This window comes from Protomyctophum parallelum, assembly GCF_964188405.1.
Source record: "Protomyctophum parallelum genome assembly, chromosome: 12".
Classification (NCBI taxonomy): Eukaryota; Metazoa; Chordata; class Actinopteri; order Myctophiformes; family Myctophidae; genus Protomyctophum; species Protomyctophum parallelum.
This window is the reverse complement of record NC_139712.1, coordinates 26,787,144-26,806,638: the sequence shown is the minus strand read 5'-3', so window position 1 is coordinate 26,806,638 and position 19,495 is coordinate 26,787,144. Positions and strand designations below refer to the sequence as shown.

Genomic DNA, 19,495 nt, shown 5'->3' with positions numbered 1-19,495 from the left:
AGAAATTCTATCTAAGGGGTTAGGGTAAGTGCTATGGGCCATGATGGAGTCTGAAAAGGTGGGTTTTCAGGCTACGGCGGAAGATTGGGAGTGATGCTGCAGTTCTGACTGCAATGGGAAGTGCATTCCACAGTTTTGGAGCCAGAAGGGAGAAGAGTTTGGGACGTGTGGAGCGTTGTCCCGGCGTTTTTAGTGAGGGTACTTCCAGTTTCCCTGCGTTGGCTGATCTGAGTGCGCGGGAGGGTTTGTAGGGTTCAATCATACTTGTAAGATATGGGGGAGCCATACCTTTGGTTGCTTTGAATGCCAGCATCAGAGTTTTGTATTCTGTGCGGGCAGCGACCGGGAGCCAGTGGAGGGAGCGGAGCAGGGGGGAGACATGTGAGAATTTTGGCTGGTTGAAGACCAAGCGAGCTGCTGCATTTTGGATCAGCTGGAGAGGCTTAAGTGCACATGCTGGTAGGCCAGTAAGGAGGGAGTTACAATAGTCGAGTTTTGACAAGACTGTTGTCTGGATTAGGAGCTGGGCTGATTCCTGGGTGAGGAACGGTCTAATTCGTCGTATGTTATAGAGTGTGAACCTACATGATCGAGTGACAGCTGTGATGTGAGCTTTGAACGAGAGCTGACTGTCCAGGACAACACCAAGATTCCTGGCTGTTGGGACAGACGTTACCAGGGCGTTGTCTACGGAAATAGTTAGCTCCTGCATAGGGCAGGACTTAGCTGGGAAGAAGAGAAGCTCAGTCTTGTCTGGGTTCAGCTTGAGGTGGTTGGAGGACATCCACTGTGATATGTCAGCCAGGCATGCAGTGATGCGCTCTTCCACCTGAGTGGCAGAGGGGGGGAAGGATAGGAACAGTTGTGTGTCATCGGCGTAGCAGTGATAGGATATATTGTGAGCAGAGATGATAGTGCCAAGGGATTTAGTGTACAGTGAGAAAAGGAGGGGACCAAGTACAGATCCCTGTGGGACCCCAGTTTGGAGGGTTCGGGGGGATGATAGCAGACCTTTCCAGGAAACCTGGTAGGTCCGATCGGTGAGGTAGGAGGAGAACCACTTTAGTGCCGTTCCACCGATGCCTAGCTCCGCTAGGGTTTCTAGGAGCAGCTGGTGGTTCACTGTGTCAAATGCTGCTGATAGGTCTAGGAGAATCAGTACTGCAGAGTGGGAAGCAGCTTGGGCAGCATGTAGTGCTTCTGTGACTGCCAGCAGGGCAGTTTCTGTGGAGTGGGCCTTCTTGAATCCGGACTGGTTGGGATCCAGCTAGCCTACTATACATCCTGCGTCTACTACATCCTGTAAGTTCACTTAAGAAATAAAAGTATTGTTACAAGTAGCTTTTATTTTGAAGAGGAAGAGGAAGTTGTTTCGGTTGTAGCCAGCTACTATGACAGTGCCGGTGGTGGTGGTGGAATATACTCTATGCGGAATAATAATAACAACATGCTTTAAGCCAAAGTTAAAACCGCATGCGTCTTTGACTTAAACAATGTAGGCTAAACACTTTGGAATTACGTTATACATGGTAGATCCTCCATGGCTGCGTCATTAGGTGAGTACTAGTTTAATGAATTGTTTAAGTTTCATAGTAACATTCATCATCAATGCCCCCCCCCCAAAATAACAGGTTACAGGATTCTCATTCCGTTACTGTCTGTCACTGCCTGCAAGGATGGCCGCCGTGCCATTTCTTATAAACTATCTAGTTCATACGTGGGTCCACGGTGGTGGTGGTGGTGTTGTTCATGCGCCGCGGTGCGCGCCGTGGAGAGGGCATCATGTGCGCTGTTGGCTGGTTGGAGCGCAGCGCAACAGCCTTTCTGTCCAGTCCTACGTGTATAGACTGGCGATTGTGGCGAATTATAGTCGTTAATAAAGAGAGAGCTGTAAAGGGGATATTGTCTACTCTATGGTCAGTTCATGGTGTGTATCATTCTCGTTTTTAACCATAGAGTTAATTAGGGCCGTAATAATGAGGCTCAATGACGGTAGGCAGTAGCCTAGCCTCGATACCCAGGCTTTCATTTCGTCTGCGCGAAAGATGAAAGCCTGGAAAAAGCCGTGGGCTGAACCAGTCTAAAAGTGGGAGTCAACCCTTCTGGGTGGGCGTCGCTCTAAATGATGTGACGTAGCGCTGCACTAGGGGGGAGAGGAGGGGCCGGGGGTGACGGACAGATCAATGAGATCCAATCAGGGTGCGCGCATTTCTGAGGCGCGACCCGCCCCTCTAGACCAGAAATGTCTCTGCTTAGGTCAGGCTAGCAGTAGCCTAATAGCCTACAATGTAAACAACCTGCACAAGCATTAAAAATGGGTTTTAATTGTCGGGTAACGGAAAATAACGGAAAATAATCTAACTTGTTACTTTTCTCAGAAGGTAATCTGTAACGGTAAGGGATTATTTTCATGGGCAGTAATCCAGTAACCTAACGACGTTACTTTAGAAAGTAACGATGCCCAACACTGTCCATGCCAAAGCGAGAGCGCTTGCCCAGTAGTCTGCCATCACCCAAGCGGATGCGTCTTACAGGAAATTAATCATGTTTTTGTTTTTTTAAAGATGCCATTATGATTGTTCCGTTTCACAAGGCAACATACCTAGTATGTTATAACATACATTATGTACCTGTACATAATATAACTTAATTGGCTGAAAATGCCAAAATAAATAATAGTTGCAGTTCCATCCTTAGAGCCCCAGTCCACCACTAATGGGGTTAATTTTAAAAAACTCATAACGACAGCTCAGAAAGGACCCAGCCCTTGCTTAAGTCACAAGAAGAATACAAGTAAGACGCGCAAACGCGGGAAGCAGTGTGTGTGTGTGTGTGTGTGTGTGCTACAGCTGCGCCCTCTGGTGTGTGTGTGTGTGTGTGTGTGTGTGTGTGTGTGTGTGTGTGTGTGTGTGTGTGTGTGCTACAGCTGCGCCCTCTGGTGGTGGGCGGGTGGTGTCACAGCGGGACAGACAGACACACAGACAGACACACAGATAGACATGATCTGCAGGGTCTCATAGTTAGTGCTCATTGCGTTCGCAACAATTTGTGGAAAGACAAGCAGAGCCCTATAATGGTGTTACTGTGTTGATTGAATCAATGATTTATATCTTTATTGATCATGAAATAAAAGTCACACTCATGTGAAGTGAGGGGTGCTCTTATCATCATACATCATCACATTCCGGCATCCTCAATTTTCTGTCCTCACCGTTTAAGCCCTCATCCAATCAAATCATCACTATGGGGTACACACAGACACACAAAACTGGGCAGAGGGGCCATCCCCCCTCAAAAACATGAGTCATGTCACATGTAGGATTAACTGGGCAGAGGGGCCATCCCCCCTCAAAAACATGAGTCATGTCACATGTAGAGGGGCCATCCCCCCTCAAAAACATGAGTGATGTCACATGTAGGATTAATCTGAAATCTGACTCACCACCATAGTAATCAAAAGGATAACGCAAAAACCTTCCAGCTTGTTTTTCCTTAGTATGAGGTGTGTATGATGTCATGTAATGTGGTGCTATTGGGGTTACATGAATGTATATCGTTCATGATGTGTACAAGACTAAGTCTGAGTGAATGCATAGGTGAACCTGACACTTAAAGTGTATGTGGGGAGGGGTCAGGGGTACATACAATATCGATTCGATACAAGATACACAAACAGCTATAATTGTCACATACATGATGGCGCACTGGCAGGTGTAGCATTTTCGGCTGCTAAGTTACAAATGGACCCATACAACTGAACTGATTAGAGCAGCGGCTAATAACAATTTCAATCATATCCTTCTGTTCCACCAGGTCAAATTAGTATCCATTATTTTGGATTCTACATGATTAGATGCCGTAGGTTTAATAGGGAAATACAATGTAGAAAGGGGCCGGTTAATTATTCCGTCACTTTTTCTATGGAAGGCTTGGAAGCGTATGTTTAGCTTCCTGGCTCTTATGCACAATTATTTGTGAGTTATGAACCATCTCTCGTCTTGCTTTATAATTCGTCGCACAAGCCTTTGATCGCAACACAAAATGACGACATTTTCAAGTGTCAACTGTCGGCGCGAGTATTAGCTATGATGAAGCTAGTTGTTGCTGCTAACATCACAGCCAACACCATCACAGACAAAACAAAACAACCTAACATCCAACGGTACTTGGTCCAATTAACAGCCGTTACAGCGATCACACCATAGCAGTACAATGATACATCCACGTGCTTTGGTTCAAATTAACATTTGTTGATAGCATTTAGCTAGTTAGCACTGCGTGGCCTAGAGATCCGTCGTTTCCTGCGGTTATTGTTCATCACAAGCTACGTAGCCTTTAGCTGGCGAGGCTAGCGAGCTTCATCAACAATAACACACCAATAGTCAGTGTACCTACCCTGAGAATTGGCCGCCATGGTGCAAGAAGACGCTTCACACGGTGAGTCTGATTATAAAACGTGGAAATACATTGACGTGTTCGATTATTTTTAGCCTTCAGAATGAAACAGACGGTGAAGCTAACAGGTTGTCCACTGCAGTACTACCATGTTATCCAATATCCCCCACGACCACTACAGTGCAGCAGCACAAACATGGCAGGACTGTGATGGTGCATTGTGGGTGGGAAAACTGAACTCGGTCCCCGAACCCCAGGTCAGTTTGATGATAATTTCAACGGATTCTGACCAGGGGACCTGCTGTTTACCTTCCTTCTGTGAGAAAAATATGGGTTATCTGGTTTTTTGATTGATTGAAATATTTATTAACAGTTTGTAGAATTTACAGTACATTTTAAGCACAAACTCAATACAAAGACTGTTAACTGTGAGTGGACGACCCAATTAAGCATTACACTTGTTTACAACAGGGTCCACATTGTTCAATTCATCAAAACATTTAGAGACATACAAACATTTAGAGACATACAAATAGACATTTCTATGTAGCTAAAGAACAGAACAGGAATTCATCATATAGGAAGCAAAAAAGGGAAAAGATACATTATACAGTGAGGGGAAATGGGGGTGGGGGGGGATTCAGATTTTACAGAGGCCAGTTTCGAATTGCAGCCATCCGTAGGTGCTGTTTGAGAGCGGTTTTGAAGGAGTCAAGGGATTCACATGTCTTAATGACTGTTGGTAGGGCGTTCCACATTTTGGTGGCATAGGAGCGAAAATAATTTAGTCCCTTGTTTGTGCCGAATCTGGGTTGTACATGGTTTGTTGCACTCCCTCCGGTGTTGTGGGTGTGGACTTCGTTTACATTAAGGAAGTATTTAGACAGGTACATGGGTATCTTGGTGGTGTATCGAATCTTGTGGACCAGACCAATTTCAAGATGCTGTACTCTGTCGTCGACCCTAAGCCATCCCAGCCTGTCAAAGTGGGCAGTGAGGGGGGTGAGGCCAAGTAGGAGCCTGACCAGTTTTTTTTGGGAGGTCTGGAGCCTTGTTTTAAGGGCCTTTGAGGTGCTGTGGTACCAAGAGGTGGATGCATAGTCAAAGAAACCTTGTATGAGGGCTCCTGTTAAGGTCTTCAAGGTGTTTTTGCTGACCAGTGAGGAGATCCTGTAAAGGAATCTTGTTCTTTGATTGACGTTTTTGATTACGTTGGTGGCCATTTTATCACCGGAAAGATTGGCCTCCAGGATGGAACCTAGGTAGGTAATTTGATCTTTTCGTGTGATAATATTGTCACCCACTCTAACCAAGAAGCCATCTGCCTTGCTGAGATTACTATTTGATCCGAAGAGGATGGATTCAGTTTTTCCCAGATTCTACCGAGTTCAGAGCTGAGGGTCTTTTCAACCTGCAGTTTGTTCCTGTCCGAGACCAGCAGTGCTGAGTCATCTGCGAACAGGAACAAGTTGCAGTCACAAGCTGAAGTCATGTCGTTAACATATATTAGGAACAGTAAAGGCCCTAGTATGCTTCCTTGTGGGACGCCACAGCTCACTGGGAGGGGAGGGGACAGTGTTCCGTTCACCTCCACCATCTGTTCTCTCCCCTCCAGGTAGGATTGCATCCAGCTCACTGATGTGCTATCAAAACCAATAGCTTTAAGCTTGTTAACCAGTATGGAGTGGTTCACGGTGTCAAAAGCCTTTTGGAGGTCCAGCATTACCATGCCGCAGTATTTTCCAGCGTCCACCTCGTGTTTGATGTGGTCGCTCAAATAGAGGAGGCATGTGTCAGTGGAGTGGGATGTTCTGAACCCAGATTGGAACTCGTACAGCAATTTATTAGTGGCAAGATACTTTTCAACCTGTTCATAGACTATTTTTTCCATCACTTTCGAGATGGAGCTTAGAATAGAAATAGGGCGGTAGTTGCCGGGTTCTAATTTACTCCCTTTTTTGTACAGGGCTGTTACTTTGGCCAGTTTAAAATCTTGGGGGACCTGTCCCTGTCCCTGGTGTTCATTACAATGTTACATGGCATGCAGCCGTCGCATTACCAGCAAGAAAGACTATCATAGATGTATTTTATCGAGCCTTACTTATGTAAAAATGGATAATTACTTATTTCCTCCGAGGTGGTGGAAAGCCTGGTGAGGAGAGGTTAATAATTAGTTACTAAATAGCCTAGCCCCTCTCGGAACTCTCCATAAAGCTTTTCTGAAATTTGGATGTCGCTTTATTGTAGGGTCCCTGTTCAGTGTTCATAACTATATTTTCGTATGGGAATTTTGGAACGCGGACATAAATATGCTCCGTAACATCGTATCTGCGGCGTTTGACGGCCTTTTTTTTTTTAGTTATTCTGAATTCGTGAACTATAAGTACCTATACAAACCGCTGCGAATATCTCCTGTGGCGCGGAAGCCGTTAAGTATTTTTAATCTTTGTTTGACCGATTTGGTCGCTTTATTTCTTCTTGTTTGTTTACCGTTTATTGTACCGCCTCCCGGTGTGCGGTTGGCTTGTGCCGGCTACGTCCCTGCCTCTGATCTGCTCTGTCATAGCTATAGCGCCACTAGCTAGCCAGATAGGCGGTACAATGAGGTGTCAATAAACAAGGAAGGAAGAGAAGAATCAAAGCGACCAAATCGGTCAAACAAAAAGTATTAAAAATACTTAACGGCTTCCGCGCCACAGGAGATATTCGCAGCGGCATGTATGGGTACTTATACTTCACAGATTCAGAAGCCCTCACACGAAAAAAAGTCGTCAAAGAGCGCAGACAGGCCGTAAACACGGTGTTTATGTTTTATTATTTCCGCGTACCAGGTGGCAGGATACTGCTGGAACAGGACCCCATGGTCTGTGTCGTCAAAAATGTCAGAAACTTCAGTACCATTGGGTTCTGCTTGGAGGGCTAATAATAGCCCTGGTCCAGGCGGCAGGCCAGCGCTAGATAATTACAGAATGACACACCACAACATTTAAAATTCAAGATCTTCTTGGTGAATTGATATCATGTCACGTTTACATTGGTGATTTATTTAAGTGTAGGGTAGGCTATATGACATTTTATTCATTCAGCTTTCTGTCTTGAAAATGCTCATGTAGCATATAATATATGCTACATGAGCATTTTCAAGACAGAAAGCTAATACATTTTATTATATGCTACATGAGCATTTTCAAGACATCCTCCTGCTGTCAGTTTGTATTACTGGGAAGCTTGTAAATTATTGGATGATATGTTGTGGAATTTAGATGAATGTTGTTCACTACTTAGCTCTATTCACTACTGTAGAAGTGTAGAATGTGTTAAATGTTGACTATGGGGCCCATGGGCTCTATCATGGGCTCTGCGCACAGCAGCCATTTTGGAAAGAACTCTTTTCGCTCCTATGCCACCAAAATGTGGAACGCCCTACCAACAGTCATTAAGACATGTGATGCGAATCCCTTGACTCTTTCAAAACCCCTCTCAAGGGCACCTACGGATGGCTGCAATTCGAAACTGGCCCCCGTAAAATCTGAATGTATTTCAAACTCCAGCTTGTCACACTCCAGGGCTGCATGAACAGTGCTCGAGTGCTGTTTTCTGACCCCTCAATGGCGCAACTCTCTCAGCTATATGATAATGAAGGCTCTGTTCCATTTTGGTCAAACAGAGTCAGGGTGCTGGCTCACTGGACACACTGCTACAACAGTGGGTCTCAAAGTGTCCTTGAGTGGGTCCAAATATCGCCCGTCTGGGTGTGTAACTCTGAGAGTGTACACATGGAACCAAATGGACACTTACACGTCCATTTGGTTCCATTTGTAGGCCTACACTCTTAGAGTTATAGGGGTCCTTGAAATGAAAAGGTTTGAGAACCACTGTACACTGAACAGAGCCTTAATTGGTATCGGGCCGGAAGTAAGAGTCATAGATATAAAAACAAGAAATGATGACATACATAGTCATATTTGTCAGGTGAAACAAACGCTGTCTCCGTTTGCATCTTTCCTGCTGGTGTATGCATATGGGTGTTGTGGCGCTCTGCTCCGCTGCAGTGCATGCATATGGGTGTTGGGTGAAATAAATAATCCCTTCCGTGGTGAGTCACGCAGGCCCGGCGCCATGGGGGGGCAAAGGGGGTGTTTGCCCCCTTAAATCAACCTCTTTGCCCCCTTATATCAAAAGTGGATTTTCTTTTGTTACAGACAAAACAATGGTACATTTCCAGGCATTCAATTAAATTCCATTGCTTGAAAGGAGGGAAGTAAGGATGCATCTTAATACAGGATGCAGCAGCATCTTAATGATCTCCCATCTAGAACCTATAGGCCATCCTTGGGGTGGGGAGGGGTGCTAATGTCATTGTTGCCGTGGTCAGGGTGCTTAAGTGGGCAGCTACTGTAACTAGCCTATTTATTTGTTTGTAAAAATGTCAATGATGATGGGGAGGGGTGCTAATCATTGTGCTGGGTTTGGTCAGGGTGCTTAAGTGGGCAGCTTAGCTATTGTAACTAGCCTATTTTTTGTAAAAATGTCAATAATAAAATATAATTTTACTTTGTGTTCTGGATTGGTTTTATATTTGCCAATTTTGGCAGTGCCATTGATTGATAAGTTGCAGCATTTGATGTGTGTAGTTCTTTATAGATCTAGCCTCTTCATTTTTTATCTCAAAGTGCACCAGATTCAGAAAAAAATTAAGAAAATCAGAAAAAAATGATTTTTTCTCCCCCTCAAAAATCTCAATTGCCCCCTCAGTCATTTCATCCTGGCGCCGGGCCTGGGTGAGTGTGTCATAGCTTAGGAGGCAGCCAATCATGACTGAGTCGCTACTACGCGATTGGCTCGCTCCATTGATGACTAGGTCACTTACATTTCATGAGCTGTAAGCTGTTATATGTCAGGTTTCACCTGACAAAAAATAGACGCCTCATTGACCGCTGCAGTTCATTGGAACAACGTGTCTCCAATGAATGCAAGAAGTAAAGCAGAAGTGCTTAATTAAGGCACCAAGCCCCCAGAAAGGCTGGCCAATGTTGAAGCCGCCGAGATGTAGCGGTCGAAGTTGGAACTGTAGGCGGGCCTATGCATTTAGCACGAGGAAACCCCACGCAGCTGAGGTTTAGCGCTCGTTATCACTTTAGCATTTGACCACCAACATTTGGCGAACACCCCCTTTCGTTGGGCCTATTTGCTTCCGCTATGCTTCGCAAGGAATCTCGGGAAAATGTTGCCTTCAACAGAGACACGAGCCCCAGAGCCGGAAGAGGCGTCATTAGAGTTATTCTGTGTGCATATAGAGCATAGATGCACTATAGATGCAGTTCATTGGAGCACCTACCGAACTTCCCCTTCTGTGACGCACGTTATGCTTCGCAAGGAATCTCAGGAAAGCTTTGCCTTCAAGAGAGACACACGCCCCAGAGCCTAAGATACACACGCCCCAGAGCCTAAGATACACACGCCCCAGAGCCTAAGGAGGCGTCTACCTTTTTATGTCTGGCATATAGAGCCTATTGTTGGTAGCATAATTTGTTGTGGGGACATTATAGTGGGTTGCATGGTTTTGCTTCAGTCAGAACATCTATGATGGGATGGGAGGTGCACACTTGATAACCCGACATACCTTTCTGTGCAGGTACTCAATGGGTTTAATATCTCAAGGGATAATTACATCAGCATCCCATCCTGTATATAGTGAATATAAAAAATATAACTGTTTGATTTCAAATTCAATGTCAAATTGACATAGGCTACTGTACCCTTTACAATTATGGTCACATTTAGTGGTAATTTCAAATGGTGGCTATTCTTTATTCAGGTCACTCCTTTTATATCTCTTTTCTGTAAGGTCAAATCCTTTTTATCTCTCACTAAGTGTTTTTTTTTCTCCCCCTTTCTTGCTATAAGTCTTGGAGTCAAAGTAGCTGTCTTCTCTATGGCTCGACTACAGCAGAATTCAAGCCCCCAAATTCCTCCAGGGCTGACAAACGTCAACAAAGACCCCTGGAGACACCAAAGAGAGGTGAGCAGTGAACTGAAGCCTCATTGTATTGGCTCATTATGGGGCGAGGAAGAAGCCATTTTGTAGCACCACAAGGTCAATATCTGAAAGCCAGAGCGATGGAGGGGATCAGCCGTGAGATTTTTAATTTGAGAAAGCGTAAAGGGACTTTCCTGGTGAAAGACAGTCTGTGAATTCTAATGGACTGGTGGGGATTGTACGGATAAGATGTTGAGCTGGTGAATGTCTTCCCTTTCTGTAAAAGCTGTATAAAATACAGTCTATTCAAAATGACCCTGTTCAAATGTGTTTTTTTATTATGTGGAAACATTGAATTCAACACAAAATAGATATGGCCTACTATTTAGCATATTTAAAACAACATGGAAATTAATATGTGTTGTTGCTTGTTGCTGTACATCCCATGACCTCTTCTGTTTTTCTGTTATTTTGTTTTTGCTTTTTTTTTTTTCTGTTGTTTTTTGTGTATTGCTTGTCTTGTGTGTCTTTTATGTCTTGCATATTCTAATATTAAAAAATAAAGCGTTTAAAAAAACAACAACAACATGGAAATATAATCTGAATATTTATAGCCTCTTAGAAGTAATTACGTTTATGCATCATGGTTGAAAACCTACAGTTCACATGTATCTAATGAATATTTCAGTTTGATGACAGGCACACCATGGGCTTGCTTAATCCATCACAATTTCAACATTGTTAACAATACCACGAGTGAAATGATGGCAGTCTTAATTGAAAACATTTTTGAAAATTGAAAAAACTCCTGCATGTGAAGCTTTGTCACATTGTAAGATGTGCACTTTTGCTGTTTTATCCAGCTACGCAGTACTAAGATAGTATTAGTATTTGTTTATTTAAGATTTATTCTACATTATTTTCACAATATATGCCAGATATTTCGATGTCCCATGGATTCTCTTTCCCAAGATTTTGGGTTTACTTACAAATGGAAGTGAAGAAGGAGCTGTCACATTCTATTATGCTGACCTCAAAGGTTCAGGGCCTTATTCCCAATCCAGTGGTTTTCCATAACAATGAAATTTGGAGGGCGGAAAGTCGAAGGAGACAAGACTTTTTTTTCTCTCCAGTTAAAGGACAGAAGTTCTTTACAACAAACCTATCTGTATGCCTTGTGTAGATGCCTTTGACAGAATCCATAGCCAACGTGGAAGTTGTTTTGTATGAGACAATGTGTTACTGCTGTCCACTTACGAGGATCAGTAAAGATCCTGGGGTCATGGAGTTGGAGTATACGATATATCGTACAAAAATAGATTATATACATGTACATTGTTATAGTAAACGTAAAGTAAGTAAGCCTTGCATATATATATGCATCAACCCTCTGAAATATTTCCACCCATGGTGTTGAAGAACTCTGTCCTTTGTGGACCTGGATGTTTTATTATTAATGAGTAAACAGGTTTGCATAATGTACATGCTCAAATAACCACCAAGATAGCCTTAACAGCACCGAAAAGAACGTATGTGAAACTAAAAGTGTAAGATGCATAGTCATGACTCATTACAGTTACATCCATTACTTCATGTCTTTCAAAGTAAACTAGCCTGCATATACTATATAGTGGTTAATTCAAAATAATTTGTTCCTCGAATATGCGTAGGGGAATAAGACAATGCCTATGTGGGCTATTGTTTTCAGCAGAATAGGCGACAGCCAGTGACCCATATCTGAGTGCGATGAACTGCTTGACTCAGGACTGCTGTTTTATTCAGTGTGTGCAGTGTCAGTGCACGGGATGCAGGGTTATCTTTGTGAGCCATTGTCATTGGACGCTAGATCTGGATTCACAACGCCATTGGCTGCGCGACTGTCAGTCTGGAATGTTATTGCTGCTTCCCGCGCCATCCGACGTGCACGCGCAGGACAGCCAGGCACGCAACCGCTCAGAGACTGTCTGGAGTCTGTCTGAAACTGATAAAAATGAGGATGGAGTTTTTTAAGACTGTACCAATTCACTGGAAAGCGAACATTGGAAAAGGGAATTTTCTGACTATCCCAAGTGCGGTCGCAGAAGTTTTCTTTTTACGACAAGCAGTGGGCTGATTTAGATACGCATTTTAAAGTTTTCCTTGATTATTTTCTATTCTACAGCAGACATTTCTTTATGCACAGGTAAGGCTGCCATTGATGTACGAGTAGCACTACTGCAGTAGCTGCTTTGCTTGACTGCCAAATATGATGGCTTATATTGTTGATTGTTTAAATTAAAAAATAACTATCCTAGGTTTGCTTAATCTTTTAAATTAAAGTTGTTGGATTAGCAGTTTATTATTTAAATTGTAAAATAGGCTACAATACTTTTTAATATATAATGCCCATGCTTCAGAGAGCATTGTTGTGTTTTGGAGTCTCTTCTTGACCTCATTCATTCACACTGTTGGTGGTGAGGATGCGCAGGTGACGCACCTTTGCTCACGTGCATGCTGTTGTTTAACCCCATGAGTTCCTAATGTGTGATGCTGACTAGTGACAGACTACCTGCTCTCACAACCTATAGGCCTACCACAGCACATGGGGGGGGAAGACTTGTGTAGGCTAAACGTTTGTTGCATGTAATACTTTTGTTTTCAGTGTTAATTTCAGTGTTAATTTGTAATGTAGCTGGAGTGACAAAATGCTGGTCTGGTGGGGCTGTAGTAGTAGTCTTCCTCTCTTCTATTCCATTGTCTGGGTGGAAAAGCATGATTTCAGACAGTCTACTACCGTTAATCAGAATTAAACAAATATTAACTGTGTTCTGCAGGAGATGTGTATCCACCTTCAGAATCTACAAAGAGTGCCACCATCCCCAAACATGCAGTCAAAGGTTGGTTACCTTACCACAGACAATAAGACATAAGACATCCATTATTAAAGCACGGTTAAAAGTAGACCATTCTCCAAGTAGAGAACAACAGTGACAAATATGGCACAGCAAAACCAGACTTGCACATCTTAATTCAAAAGTAAGGCTTGTTATTAAAGCTGTAGGCATTTTACATATCCCAAGTGTTCACCCAAGGACCCAAAATGGAAAAATGCTGTCTTTCCCAAAACCTTGGTTCATCTGAAAAGCTTAAATGTGGGGTACTTTATAGATTTTAGTGTTCATTTGGGGTAATTTTTCACTATTGCCACTAAGAAACACATTTTAAGTGCATCGTTTTAAATAATGATATGGAAATCCATATGATCTTTCGCTGCCTCACAGTCACACGCAGCCAGACACCTTTGCTGTGTCACTGACTGCAGCAGATGTCTTCAGACAGTATAGTCATATGACTTGGGGACCCCCGCCCCCATGTCTGATCCTGCAGGGCAAGATGGCTGCTGCAAGCCTTGGCATTGTTGTCCATGTCTTCTAATCTGATGAGTGAATGTAATCATAGCTATGCAATATAGAATTCACTGACTAATGACTATAATAAAAGACAAAAAGTGATAAAGACTTCATAGCCTTAATTTGTTGGTTTTATTTTGATGGATTATTCAAGCAGTGTACACCATTCTTTGCCTTTTGCACTTCTCTTATTGGAAAATACATTCAGAATTGGTGTTGTTGTTGTTTTCTCTTGCATTCTTATTTTATTACCGAAAGGATGTGTTTAGAATAAAAGAAAATATTTTGATTATGATATTATGGACACAAATACTATTTTACAGGAATTTAATTCATAGTAATTGCTAAAGATTTAAAATGAGTACGGTAACAACAATATTCAAATCTTTAAATTTGTGGACTTCATATTGAGCAGAAAGTAGTCTAAAGGGAAGTGATACCTTCTCAATGTTGTGATATCCAGGATATCCAAGTGTTTATTAATCCCTATCCGGATGGAACAGATTAGAATTTTGGGTAGTTCAAAGCCAAAAAACACCCCTAAGATTGCGATTAAATGTTTCATTACAGCTCCAAGCAGTCATTTTTGTACATAACATTTTCACCTCAATATGTTATCTGGGTGGTTTGCCTTTGAATGAAGTTTACTAACAACGCTGAGAACACCTATATTTTACAGGGACACTGCTAATATTCAGAAAACAATCCATACAATTATACACAGGAATCAATCAAGCGTTTATTTCCAGTCTACTTATTGATGCTTGTCTTTCCTGTCCTGTATTTCCTCTATATCACACACCTGCCAACTTATCCTATGAGTTTGTGCACTGTTGATGTAGTAGTAGGCAATGAAAAGTCAACCAAAAAGGCGTAACTTTTCTCCACGTCCGCTGCCTTTTACAGAAAATCTGAGAGATCGTTTGTGTGTTTGAGCGTTATTTGAAAGTGCCTTAGGGTTTACTCTGACATTACAAGTTACTTTCCCTCTGTAACTCTGTGATGTTTATCTGTTAGCCCTATCAGTGACTGGCCTGGACAGATCACTTCATTATCACCTGCTTAGTGCATACTCGTCTGCTGTCAGACAACTCATTTACTCTCCATGACATATTCCTTAATCGGTTTTGAGTGGTTTTGAGTGTAAGCCACCCTTAAACTTTGTTTTTATCTTTCAAGGCATGTCCAAAACCTGACCCCAAAGTTGGACCAGATCTGATTGAAATTACTGTTGGAAAGGTAATACAAAGAACGCTGAATTTAATTGTCTCAAACCTGTCTTATATTAATATCACTATTTGTTGCAGCATCACACCCACACAAATTATGAAATTGGCATGTTTTAAGCAGTTCTGTTGTATATATGGGCAAAATATTCAATTGTATTATTATCAAATATAGTGTTGATACTCTAAAATGAGATTTGTTATACTGTACGTGCATACCGTATATAAACTTTATCATGGGGAATAATTATATAGTTGACATGCTTGACATATTGGTTATTTAATTGATTATTATTTTGATAACTACTACTACCAACTCGCATTAAGAAAAATAGATCACTGTTCCAAAAATATATTTGCATTATTCAAACCTTACATTTTAGCCTTTGATAGTGTTCTTATGAATGCATAACTTAATGTGTAATATGAAAAGGCATCATCATCAATGAAAAGGGTTTATTTTAACATTTACATTAACTATTCAAATACTACTCGGTTGTCTGATGCCATGTTTACCTACTTCTTTACAGGAGATCCATAATTCCTTGAAGTCTGACATGCCTTCATGTTCTTGATGCTGATGCTGGTGTATTCACCCATGGTAAGCTCTGCATTGCCCTGTTCATTTAAGGCACATTTAGACATGTTTAAAGTCGAGAAAAGCAATTCTAGGAATGTTTTAAGGCGCTGTGGTGAGCAGCTGCCGGAGGGAGAGCATAGTCTGCCGCACAGACTAATATTTGCGGAGAATGAGCTGTGACTTGCGTTGCCAACTCTAATTGATATGATGCTTAGAAATGGCATACTTGCATTCAGCTCTGCCATTCACTCATTTGCAGCAATCCTTTTTGATTAACCCTGATTTCTGATCGCTTCATATGGTAATTATGGACGTGGATCTGGTAACTTTAACTGGAGGCTTGCGCAGAAAATGCTGAGGCAAGAGGGACTCTGATTCTCTATGCTGCTTTTCTATTGGCTTGTTGTCTCCACCCACATCGTAGTCACGAGGTCTAGCGAGCACCATGATGATGACTAGAGGATAGAGAACACAGGCTTTCATCTTGGATCCAATTCTGCCTGCTGTATAATTAAAATGTATTGCTGATGTCTGTGTGCATGTAGAGTTAAATATGAGCATATGCCTAGAGTATATGCATTGCCATGTACAGTAGCCACACCAGGCTTTGTGTATTTGTAAATGATGAGTTGTTTGTGGGAGCAGCCATTTCTGTCTTATGACGCAGCTCTCTATGGAAACAAGGGTGTTTCCTTTGACATTGATGTGGTACATTTTAAATCAAGGCCTTCACTGTATTTTTAAGGGGTCTCCTGGCACGCTGCCAATGCATGGGCCCATTTTACTGCTCGCTCATGGCAGGCATAGGATCACTGCTACACAGCTGTGGTCCTTCGCCGGACCTCGCCATCAAAAACTCAAGGCCAGCAGCGTCCATTTTAGGTTTCAGACAGTGGCGAAAGACATTAATCGTATTGCAGGTTCTAGAAATGGAAGAACGAATTTATAGCACTCCTAGTTGTTCAAAACTAGACTATTTTCCTTTTTTTTTACGGCGAAAACACATTTTCCTGTGGATTATAAAGTAAAAATGCTGAAAAACTGGTATTCTTCAAACGTTTTTTGTTTATGGAGCGCAGTTTACTTACACGCTATATGCAATTCGTTTCATTGTAGCCTAATTTGCTTTTATGATAAATATCTGCTATTGTTGCTGCTTGTCTGTTGTTTCAAATGGTTATGCATTATTGAATGTAATAATAGACTAACGATTAGTCAGTTAAAACACAAATCATCCCTTAAAATTTAATTTGTATTGTAATTATTAGCACACGATGATATCGCACTAACAATGGGCAATAATATAGATAAAAGGACATGTTATATTTGTTGTGTGTTTGTGCTTTCGTGTTTGGCACAGTTTTTGTTATTGCATAAATGATCCAATGTGTTTATGAAAAGAACATGAGGTACATAATTATTTGAGTGATATAATTTATGAAAACACGTAAAAGAAAATCGTAAAAGAAATGTTTTTGTTAATTAAATTACCAGAAAGTGTATTTAGGTGAACACCACCTTTATGTACAAATATTTGTCGCAGTATAATACATAAATATGAATTATATTAAATTACGTACAAACTACCACAATTACGTTCTGCTCCAATATTTTACACGATTTTGCACAATAATTTTCTTCCGGTTAGGTAACTATTTCATTCAGTAAACAGTGCCTCAGTCTGTTGTGTGTGTGTGATTCTAGTTATGAATGTAGATGAGTTTTCTGTAGACCATGATATCACATGGCAGAATAGAATAATTGTTTGATGTGACTTGGTCACTGTGATGAAACTACCTAACCTCTGATATGGCTGGATTATAAAATAATGATGTAAAATCAAATTGTTTATTCTCTTAAAAACCTTTTCTAATGTACCGGTAGTTGCTTATTTGTAATTTGTTTTTCTTTATGTCACACTTTACTGAAAACCGAAGCAATAACAGTACTATAGCTTTTTTCCCCTTTTTTGATAAAGTATAACCCTGGAATATGTACTTATATAGGAGTCTAATGCATGGTTTAGTAAAAAAATAATACACAGGTGGTCTTCTTGGACTTCTAACTTTGTCAGAAGGATCTTTACCCCTATACATATGTCTTACCTACTGTTAAAACCTTGAAACACAGATTGCGAATACATATTTCTTAGCTACTGTTAAAACCTTGACACCCAGACTGTGTTTCTGCACCACCTAACACAACAGTGACTGTCAGTAACATATTAAGCTAAAAGCTCTATGCTGCCTCAACAACAGACACAAGAACAGCCACTTCGAGTTTACGTGAGTGTTATGGGATGATGAGGAAAGGAGGGAGTGAGGAATTACAAAACCCCAGCTTAATTTAAGGTTATCTTCACTTGAGTATTTATTTTTCTTGTTCACACAAACTTGTTGATCTTTTGTATGAGAAAGTACAGTTCTCCAAAATATTACTGTATTGGCAATTCCAAAAGTCTTGTTTAATTTTTCATCATTTCATGCAGGGTTAATTATTATTATTATCATTATTTTATTGTTATTTTACTTGACCATGATGTAATAGGTAGGTGTCTTAAAGTTATCTTTTGAAGTCAAGCGTTTATTGTGCTAAGTGATTGTCATCTCTCTACATTTCAGACAGATGCCCAGCCAATGAAATGTTGACACCAATGTCTTGTTCATACGAGGTGGACTTCAGGCATACCGTAAATCTTCTCTTGGAACACTGCCATTGCCAAGGTATGAAATTAATCTCAACATCATGGACAGGTTCAGTGTCTCATGACAGCAGAGCAGACCTTTGTTTACAATTATAAGATATGATCAGGACAACACCAGTTCAAAATGGAACAACTGAGAACTGACGTTCATAGCTTTTGCATTGAAATTACTTTTCAAAAGGCATGGACAGTAAGGAGTAATAGTAAAGATCTCAGTCTGGAGGCACAGCTAGTACAGTCACTGCAAACATCAAGTAAACAGTACATCCTTATTAGGCTTACTGTTTGGAATTGCTCAGTGAATATGAAATGTCAAGAACACCATTGTTGGGAACATCATTATCTATGAGCGGTTTGAAAGGTAAGTGAATAACTTGTTTTAGTTGTTGACTAGAGTATTCTGTGTGAATGTTTTGTGCGTCTGCCTGTGTTTGCCTCCAGTGTTTGTGATGCAGCTAGTCTTAAGATGTGCACACACAGCATGTCCTTCCCCACTCAGCTGCATATAGCACTGACAGCTCCAGCAATTTTCACTGTGTTCATTTGACTGCAAATCCTCCAGCCACTGCTTTTTAAATGGTGTGTGCTCATCTATAAAACTCTCATAAGAGGTACGACGCACACTCTAGGCCTGTGTGACCACAGTTTGACTGAAAGTCAAACACCACTCATATTACTACTACATGTTGGGAATGTGCTGTACTTCGGACCTGACTTGAACTTGTTATTTTACTGAATTCTTAACTTCCATTTGGTCCTAATCTCCCACATCCTAACTACTTTACATATAAGGCGTGGAGCATGAACGAATGCTCCTAGAATGATATAAAGTAGTTCTGTCAGAAAGCTAGCCTCGTTGCTTTTGGAACTAAAAATGATTCTGTTTCCCACAGAATTTTGGCATTGTTGTCGGACACATTTGTTTTGTAGCCAAAAGGTCAGTGTGTAGTACAAAACCAAATGCCATTTTCTATTCTACCAACTTCTCCTTCAGTAATATGTGTGGGGATTGGGGAAGAAAACAAGCTTCCAATGATATTGCCAATTCAGGAGGAGGAGTTCCGGAAATGTCTGACTCCTTAAATGTGTGGCATTTGAGGCCTACGGGTGTTTTTGCATTTTTCCTTAATTGGGGCTTATTTAACCTCACCTGGAATACCTGCTTTCACTCTGCTGTGTGACCTTTCATGAATTAAGATTGTGAGGCAAAGTCAAAAGTAG

At 41.4% G+C, this 19,495-nt stretch overlaps 1 protein-coding gene across 5 annotated transcripts in view; it reads right to left on the bottom strand.

The window, feature by feature from the left end:
* The window catches only part of rbm33a (RNA binding motif protein 33a), a 57,415-nt gene extending 52,860 nt beyond the window's left edge, over window positions 1-4,555 (bottom strand). For all 5 annotated transcript variants that reach the window (XM_083778030.1, XM_083778032.1, XM_083778033.1 and 2 more), the window contains exon 1: window positions 4,396-4,555. In XM_083778030.1, coding sequence (XP_083634156.1) covers window positions 4,396-4,414 — 19 coding nt within the window. In that variant the 5' untranslated portion in view covers window positions 4,415-4,555. The remainder of the gene's footprint in view (window positions 1-4,395) is intronic.
* Window positions 4,556-19,495: the final 14,940 nt, after the last annotated feature.